The sequence below is a fragment of the Triticum dicoccoides genome, chromosome 3B, assembly GCF_002162155.2.
Source record: "Triticum dicoccoides isolate Atlit2015 ecotype Zavitan chromosome 3B, WEW_v2.0, whole genome shotgun sequence".
NCBI lineage: Eukaryota > Viridiplantae > Streptophyta > Magnoliopsida > Poales > Poaceae > Triticum > Triticum dicoccoides.
The window spans coordinates 289,439,817-289,449,341 of NC_041385.1; the positions used below are offsets into that span (position 1 = coordinate 289,439,817).

Sequence of the window (9,525 nt, forward strand, 5' to 3'; positions counted from 1 at the left end):
TTCTTGGTTTCTCCCTCCCTCAATCGATTTTTCCGGTCTCCCATCTCAATTAATCGATCTCCTCTCCAGCACAAAACACCAACTTCGCTGTATGTCCAGATTCATTCACTCAATTGATCATGCCAGGATACAGCAAGAATTCGGGATGGGAGAGAGGATACAGGTGGGAGAGGAAGAGGGGTTGGTGAGATTCAGAGAAAGGAGATGAAAAGTTCAGATACAACTCATTTCATACCCCACACGCTAAGCCAACGGTCTCTACTTATCCTACATGCGCACACACGCTTACAGGTGGCCCCACGGTTCACCGCGTTCGGCTCACAGAGCCTTCTTCCTTACATCTGAGTCTGCTCTGCCTTTTGGTGAACAGCTGGGGCCTCATGGCACCACATTGTGCTTTTCGTCCCCATACACCTCTCCGCCAAATGGGAAGGCTGAATGTGCCATACCATTGATGAATGAAGTCGTTCGAACCCTCCTTCAAGCCTCCATGCCCTCTACCTATTGGGTTGAGGCACACAGTGCCGCCACCCATGTTCTTAACATTCGTTTAACTAAAACCCACGCTACCCTTACCACTCCGCACGAAGCCCTTTTTCATCGAGCACCCACATATGAACACTTGAGCATTTTGGGGTGTCTGTGTTAACCCAATCTCACCGCCACCACGCCTAACAAATTAGCTCCGCGCTCCACGGCTTGCGTTTTCTGAGGATACCCAAACGATCACAAAGGATATCGTTGCCTAGATCTCTTCACGCATAGTGTCCACATATCTCGACATGTAATTTTTGATGAAAATGTCTTCCCATTTGCTAACCCAATCCCCCGCTCAGCCCACCGTAGCAGATCTTTTCCTCGATCTGCCTCCCAACCCAACTCTAGGCCATTCCGCCACCTTCCCCGGTTTTCCTGCCATGGCACATGAAATCCCTAGTGCCCAGCACTCTAGCCAGATTGATTATGTCCTTACTAGGACAACGGATATGCATACCCATTTGGATTGTAAGGTGATACCCTGGGAAGTGTGTGGAGGCATAGCATAAGCTTGCGGTGGCTAATTTCTACTTCGCACTTGTGTTATGCAGGACAAAGGTGCCAATCACAAGAACAAAATGGTGGAAGCTCAAAGGGGAAGTGCAGTGGTCCTTCTAAGGAAAGAGCGGGAAAACCTTGCTTAACAGATGTTAGCCACAGGATCAAAGCAAAAGATGGATGAAGTGGTGGCAAGCATCTGCCATTTCTGTGACAAGAAGGTCCCATAAAAGCTGAAAGGTAAGTTCTCTAGGACGACAATCAAAATTGTGATGCTATATGGAGCAGAACGTTGGCACACTAAAAGACAACACATCTGACAAATGAGCATTACAGATTGTGCATGCTATGGTGTGTGTGGCCATACAAGGACAAAAAATAGGAATGAGGTAATACATGATAGGGTAGGGTGGCACCAAATTAAGAGAAGTGTGTCCAACAGCAAGTAAGGTGGTTTGGACATATCCTACAAGGGCCTCCAGAAGCACCAGTTAATAGTGGGATTCTAAAGGGTAGCAAAAATACTAAGAGGGGCAGGGGCGACCAAAGTTGACATGGTGGGAGGCGGTAAAGAGGTATTTGAAGGATTGGAATGTACCTGGAGATTTGGCTCATGATAGGACTGCATGGAGATCAGCAATCCATGTGCCGGAACCTTAATTTACTCTTTTATACTTCAATTACTTTTTTCTATATTTCGCTTTTTGGGTTTCCATATGTTTCTGTTGGGTTCCATATCTAGCATACCTCAACTTGCCTGGGACAAAAGGCTGCTGTTGTTTTTGTTGTTGTTCTTGTTGTATTTTACATTGTTCAGTTAAAATGATCCGTTGGCTGTTGCATGATCTATCTAGAACAGAACATTCATTCTGAGATTCTACAGGGATAAGAAATATGCAGTAACAAAAGAGTAAGAATTGATTGTGCTCACAGTATAATGAATATCTTGTTCAAAAGCTTCAGCTATTTTTGCTGCTTTGTAATACCGGTCACTTGGCTTTTCAGCCAGGCCTGATATTATAAGAGGTGTCCGTGCTTCATCAATAAGGATTGAATCAACTTCATCTATCACACAGTAATTAAAGTTCCTCAAGACAAGCTCATCTACAGTCTGCAAATAAAGATTTGGTTAAGTGCAGAAGCTGTGAACCTGAGAGAACAGGAAGAAATGAAATAGTGGTCCTTAAAACTTGAGAGTAAAATGCACCCGAGGTCCTAAAAGTATTCCGGGTGTGTCAGCTCAGTCCTATAAGTATGAAAATGCACATTTAAGTCCCAAAAGGGATAGGTGATTCATCGCAGGTCCTACTCAGGTCTGACCTGCCCGCGTGGAGCGTCGAAATGCAATGTAGGTAATATTTTGCACAATCACACATTAGTCTATTGTAATTCCGTGGTCCCGTGCTAATGTTGTGCGCTATGTCGCAGTCACCTACTTCTTGTGGATGGTGCACATGCTCGCGTGGACGTTGAGATAGGAGAACTTGTTATGGATGTGACCTTTTTTCGTGTTCTTTATCCCCCGTTTCAGGTGATTGGCAGGCTCTGATGGGCGGTGATGCTGCGCAGGATAGTACTTGACCATGGCCCAGGCTTCACATGAGGTGGAGACGTCAGGCCCTGCAGCGGTGGCATGATGTCCGGTATGCAGCAGCTGTTCATCGGGCTCACAACTGGTACGCACGCTCGCTGGACGAGAGTCAGAGCAGAGCCCAATGTCGCTGCCCGATCCCAAGGCGCTCATGCTCAGTCGCCGCGCTTGCCGAGGACCTACGAAGCAAGACCAGGCCGGGGATCGGCCTCGTGGGGGACGTCGCCCTGGCTGCCGACAACGACGACGGCAAGAGCTGTCGTCCCTGGCTGTCCAACTCACCACCTTCGGTACCTCCGCTTTCATCCGCCACACAAGAGTGAAGGCCAATTGAATTCCACCCCCACATGTCCCGGATGAGACCATGAAGATGGTGTCATGAACATCAGTGGGCTCCTAGACCTGTCACTGCTTGAGAGGTACCGGGTAATGTGTGTGTGACGGTGTACGTGGCACTCGCCGCCAGCAACCACATGGGACGGCTGCTTGCAAAGACGCATCCCTGTCAGGAAGAGCAAGCCAGAGGTGGGCGAGGAATATGAGCGGTCCTACGTCTACTTCCACTGCTATGGCACTGGTGCCACTCTACCTGCTTTCGCATCAGGAGCACGTTCGAAAACCAGGTCGGGTTCCTAGCGATGCTGCAGCGCGGTATTAAATTGTTCACAGGGATGGGCTTGCCAGACCTTGCCCGCATTCATGGACACAGTCATACTGGAGCAATATGGGGACGATTATGTGCAGACCAAGCAATGAGAGCGCTGTCATAGAACTGGGAAGGACTAGAGAGCAACGGGTGGTGTCGGGAATTACAGAATTAGAATTGAGTTCATTAAGGAGATTATTGCTGGTGGAAAGGGCTACGCAATCCACATATACACTTCAACACCCCCTCAAATGTGACGTGGGAAGTCAACATGTGATATGGCTCAAGAGGCCCATACGTGGACATGGAGGGGGAACAACATTTTTTGGATAAATTGCGAAAGCCAAGACTTGAACTCAAGACCTTAGGTTCTGATACCATGTTAAGCTTCATGCACTAGACAACGCAACCAAAAGTTCAAACTGATGAAAAGGGCTAGGCAATCCACATACATTCCAACAACATATTTGACAACGGGCCACGAGGGTAGGTTAGACTTGGATAGGACCAATGGTGAACCATTTATCCACTTTTAGTGCTCAAATGTGCATTTTCGTAGTTATACGGCCTAGTTGACACAGGAAATACTGTAAGGACCTCTGGTGCATTTTACCCAAACTTAAAAGGCACGATCGAACATTGATAAACATTGTCCACAAAGGAAGAGGCCTACCATCGCAAGGTTATCTCTTAGATAATCAAATCCAAGCTCACTATTTGTGACATAAGTAATATCGCACAAGTAATTTTCCCTCCTTTGCTCCGGTGTCATGTTCTCTGCCAAAACAAAGACCAACTGTTCAACAAACATCAATAACAAATAAAGAAAATCAATAAATGATGCCAGAAAAAGAGAAAACTCAAAAATAAGTGCTTGATGGGCACATGAAGCTGTTGCATAGCAGCAGTGACAGGCTAACGAACTCAGAATAATACTACAATCAGCTAAACATCCATCTTATTTGGCATGCGTTTTCTGGAACAGACAAGTAAAAGTCGATCTCAATTGTCAAGTGTTTTCTGGACCAGACATGTACAATTATTGGGTACTTTTGCTCTTTTCTCACGCATATCAGTACTTCCACGAGCAACTCATTTCATTCACAAGAGTTCAGTTGGTACGTTAGTACCTTAATTATGTTTGGCGTATTAAGGTGGATACTGAACAAAGTGTGCAATTTGGAGATGGCACAAACAACAATAATGAACAACGTGGAGTGATCACATACGTTGAATTAGTCCAACCTGCAGTCCCAGAAAGCGGGGAACTTGACCAACCCACTCACAGTCACGTCTGGCAAGATAATCATTTACTGTGACAACATGGACTCCTTTACCACTTAATGCATTTAAGTACGCTGGCAGGATAGCCACGAGTGTCTTCCCCTCTCCAGTCTTCATTTCTGCAATCTCCCCCTTATGCAGAATCATCCCACCAATCAACTGTACATCAAAGGGGCGAAGACCAAGAACTCTATTGGAAGCCTCCCTCACAACAGCAAATGCTTCCTGCAATAGCCAAGAAACCATCAAAATGTTTCCACCTTGAAATATCTTTTTCAGCAGGTGACATGTTGGCATGTTGAATATATCATAGAACAAAGTACTTTGCAGTTTTCAGACAAACACTGTAGTAGGCTAGTAGCTACTGAGGAAAATGATTGGTGGCTAATATGTAAGTCCTAAAATAAAAATAACTTCTCCCACATCTCCAAATGTGAGCTTATCAGTTTAGTTATTAACTTATTTTTATCAATTACAATTTTTTCAATCCAACAATGCTAAAAAAACATTCGGTTCATTTTGAAATTGTATACATTTTGAAGTTATTTACCTTTTTCTTTTAACATAAATTGAAAATGTTTTTGAGTTTTCACTTTTTTCAATAATGAAGTGGCGAAGTAGTCATATAGTTTCCGAGTTCTTAAATGAGGTTCTACTATTTGTATGTTATGAAATCAAATAACATCTATCCTTGTTACATGTTATTCCCTAAAAAGCACAAATACGGCAGAGTGGCAGACTCTGCCGTATCAATGTATAGAACACTAGAGATACGGGGATCCCCGAATATGCGGCAATATGTGTATCCCCGAGTATCAGTGCAGCCTAGTAAAGCCCAACTCTCTCGGGTTGGGTCGGCAATCTTGGTACTGTGTAGGGCATTTGTGAGGGCCGAGCGAAAGCTCAGCGCTTCGGCGCCGGCGACGATGACGGCTACGGGCGTCACTTCCCTCCAGGGGGCGTTGTTGTGGGCCTCCTCATGTTGCCTGGGCTCCGGGGTGAAAACCCTTGTCCGTCCTTCGGACTCGACGACGGTGGCGCATGGTGTCATCACCCTCTTGGGGGCGTCGTTGTGGAACCCCGGTCCATTTCGGTTGCAGCTTGCCAGTGGCTTTGGGCTTGCCTCTTTCCTGACATGTGGCACCCAATACTATGCCGTGGGGTGGTCCCAATGGTCTCCTATCTTTTAGACGTGTCCCTATGGTTATCATTCTCGGTCCTTGCGATCTCCTGGCAGGAGCGGCGCTCCTCGGCCCGGAGCGAGGGGGAGGACTCTACGGTGAGTCGGCCCCTTCCGAAAATGCTCGGTGTGTTCCGTGCTACAGGGTCCGGTAGTTTTCTCGTGGCGACGCGGTTTCGCTCTTGTTCAATAGTTTTGGGTGTCTTGTTAGGTGTGGCGTCTCCTGTTTTCTTGTGCGGCTTCGGGTTAAGGGCACTTGTGCCACTTGCTCGGATGTTGTTGTATTTTTCTTTTGGCCTGCTTTGTTGAGGGTTTCCTCACCACTTTGTATCAGTTCGGCCGTTTGTGCCTTTATTTATAAAGGGGGGCGAAAGCCTATTTCGAAGAAAGCCCAACCCTAGACAGGTCCCAGTCCTCAATCGACCAGGGCAACTCGATCCAGTCCCGACTCCCGCGATCCCATGCACGAGTGCGCCACCGCTGCCCGTCGCTGAATCTCCCGGCGGCAAGCAAGGTAATTTTCCCGACAGTTCTCCTCAATGTTCAAGTGCTTGCTGTCTGCTGACTTGCTGCCGCCTGCCACTGCCGTTACTGGCTTGCTGCTACCTCACATGCTGTTGTTGTATACCTGCTGCTGTTGAGTTACTTGCTGCTGTTGTTGGCTTGTTGCATATGCTAGATGTTTCTGTCGAGTAATTGAGTTGCTGCTGAACTGCTATTGTTGCTTCCTTGCTTGCTACCTTACTAGCTAGGGAATGGCATCTGCAAGCAGTGGCATGGGGCAGGCAGCCACTCTTCTTTTGGTGGAGCTGCAAACAACGTCAGTGCTGATAGTGAAGAGGTTGAGGCTAGGGCTGGTTGCTCACAATCCCAAATATCCTCTGTGGGCTCGTGCGACAAGAATATTACCAGTTGCAGACTCTACTTTCTAGGTTATTTCTATGTTCATTTGTTGCTAAGTTATTCTATGTTCTTGTTGCTGTTTAGGTTATTTCTATGTCCGTTTGTTGCACCATACGTTCAACTTCCTTGACCTTGTCATGGCATATCAAATTATGGCATAATCTGATATTTACAAAATCACTCTAGGATGCTGTCCCCACTATCAACACCAGAAGCTTCCATCCATCTATACATATAAACATACGTTTACCAGCTTCTAAACTACTCCGTCTGTCTCATCCGTTCGAGCGGCAATTAATATGGGACAAAGTACTATGCAGCCATGATATTTGTGTTCATATTTAGAAATGTTATTTATTCTATACTGCCTTGCAAGCTGATTTGACAAAGAAAAATACTGTATGGAACTTCATGATCAAAGTCTTGAGTTGCAGAAAATACTAAAATAACCAATGATGTCAGAACAAATGAATAATCAAATATGCAACTTAACATTGGATTCTAACTTTTACCTGTATTACATATATGTTGAGTAATCATTTTACAACTATTGAGAAACATTTGTAAATATGCCTACAGGATATTCTACTAATGTTTTTCTGTGTAGCACATCACATAACTTCAGATTGTACTTCACACAATTTTTCACTATTATTGGCTAGTTGTATTTAAACACATCATTTGTTGTGCCTGTACATTGCATTCCATATTATATTTTAGAGATATGTACCATCAACATTTATACCAAACTAACTCACGACACTGTACAGGATTGACACTGGTAATACTCACTCTGTCCCAAAATTCTTGTCTTAGATTTGTCTAGATACGGATGTATCAAGTCTAGTATTAGATACATCCGTATCTAGACAAATCTAAGACAAGAATTTTGGGACGGAGGGAGTATTATATTGTAGTTACTTCCAAGCTAAGCAATGTCTAATGGTAAGCCTTTCAAGCTAAGCAATGTCTTCTTGTTTTTTGGGTGACACGGCCTTCAGTAAGGAATTATTGTACAACGTTCCTGAACTACCTTCGCAGCTTGATATGTTTAGAGGTTAAATCCAACCTAGTTCTTGGCGCCCACGTAAGTGGACTGAAAAAGCAATCACCAAAGTCACAATTTACAACTATAGTTTTTTTAATTTTTTGCAGGGAATTTACAACTAGAGTTGTGGTAACCATAAGTTGACAGTGTAAACTAACTAATACTACCTCTATCTTGATATAAGACGTTTTTGCAGTTCAAATATTAAGGTACAGAGGTAGTAGTTGCTTAATTTGATTAACCATTGTCAGGGCGCAATTTAATTACAAACTCCGTATCCACTCCCTCTGCCTCGAATTGGAACTGAACAGAAATCTGGAGAATTTAAGAGATTATAAGTGATTCTGGATGTTGTCCAATACGTACGGGGAGGAGAGAGCCGAGGGATTCCCCGGCGCGCGCGCGCTCTTGCAGCGCGGAGGTGCGGGCGCGGAGGTCAGCGTCCGAGAGCGCGGAGACCTCGGGCTCCAGCCTGTTGACGAGCGCGACAGTGTCCTTGTACCTCCTCTTCGCTGCCTCACCGTCGTCGCCGCCGCCGCCGCCGAACATGCCGCCCAGCAATCCCCCCAGCCCCGCGCGCGCTGCCTCGCCGCCTCCCCGCCTCTGCAGCCCGCGACAGCGCCGGCGGAAAAACTGGACGTGGCCGACGGCACTGCTGATACTACAGGGAGGAGACGGGTGGGGAAAGTGGAGGGATGTGGCGCAGGTGGCGGTGGACGAAGGTGCCGTCACCATCGCGCCGCGAGCTCGCTGCTGGCTTCAGCTCCTCCGCTTCACTTGTGGTCTAGTGCAGTATGGCATGCACGGCGCCGCGTGCTCTCGGCGATAGGCAGTTGTGGCCGTGGATGATGGAACGAGGTCGGTGAGAGAACGAGGATAAGGAGTCGGACAAAGCCCATCTCTTTTTTTCTTTTTTGATATGACAAAGCCCATCTCTAGCCGACCATGTACGGGGAGATTTGCGAAATCGCTAATTGACGAGCACTTCCCGCGTGCCAAGTGTCACGCGCGGAGCGCTCATGAGACTTTTTCGAGGCGCTCCGTGTGCGACACTTGTCGCGCGCACGGCGTCTTTGGTGATTTCTGGTTTCCGGTTTCACTTTGTGGTTTTCCTTTTTTCACTTTAGTCTTTGTATTTTTAATGTTTTGTAATACCTTTTGATCTGTTTTGAGATCTGTTTCTCTCTGGTGTGGGCGAACCGTCATCGCGCACTGTTCTTTCTTTGTCGTCGTCTCCGTCCGTCGCGGCCGCCGCCCTTGTCGCGTGGTTACCGCGGTCCCCGTCCCGGCCACCGCGCTTGTTGCCTGCTCTTATGGCGGTCTTTCTTTAGCATCGACCGCGCCCTCGTTCGCGATATCGTCGTTCCCTATCGGTTGCATTCGTGGGTTCCCTGTTTCCCTTTATCGTTTCTCTTTTTGTTCCCATTATATTTCCGGGATATGAAGATTTATGGGGTAGTTACGAGTGGGGGCTACCAACACTATGAGATGTGATCTTTCAACTTGGTTTGTGGGATTAGTTGTTGATAATCATTGTGTTCTTTGCAGGTATGGCTTGTCCTTTTTGCCGTATGCCGGGTGGCCCATGTTCTTCTGTTGATTCTTCTGTAGATGTGTTCACTGTGGTTCTGGATCGGCGTTGTTCGAGTCGTGTTGTAAGAATAACATTTTATATTTGATCAATTTTTGGCATACACGCTTATTTCTTTGGTTCTGATGTTGCTGTTTTGAAAGGAAATTATTGTAGGTCTTCTTTTTTTGATCATGATCATTCGTTTTTGCAGTATATTCCGTGCATTGTTAGAGCTCATCTTGCTCGTTACATCGAGGAGTGTAAG

The 9,525-nt window shown here is 46.3% G+C and overlaps 1 protein-coding gene across 2 annotated transcripts in view; it reads right to left on the reverse strand.

Moving 5' to 3' along the window:
- The window catches only part of LOC119275939 (protein translocase subunit SECA1, chloroplastic-like), a 61,599-nt gene extending 53,042 nt beyond the window's left edge, over positions 1–8,557 (reverse strand). For both annotated transcript variants that reach the window (XM_037556876.1, XM_037556875.1), the window contains exons 1-4: positions 8,054–8,557; positions 4,502–4,781; positions 3,946–4,049; positions 1,967–2,146 (exon numbers count right to left, since the gene is read on the reverse strand). In XM_037556876.1, the coding sequence (XP_037412773.1) occupies positions 1,967–2,146; positions 3,946–4,049; positions 4,502–4,781; positions 8,054–8,422 (933 nt within the window). In that variant the 5' untranslated portion in view covers positions 8,423–8,557. The remainder of the gene's footprint in view (positions 1–1,966; positions 2,147–3,945; positions 4,050–4,501; positions 4,782–8,053) is intronic.
- Between the last annotated feature and the right edge of the window lie 968 nt (positions 8,558–9,525).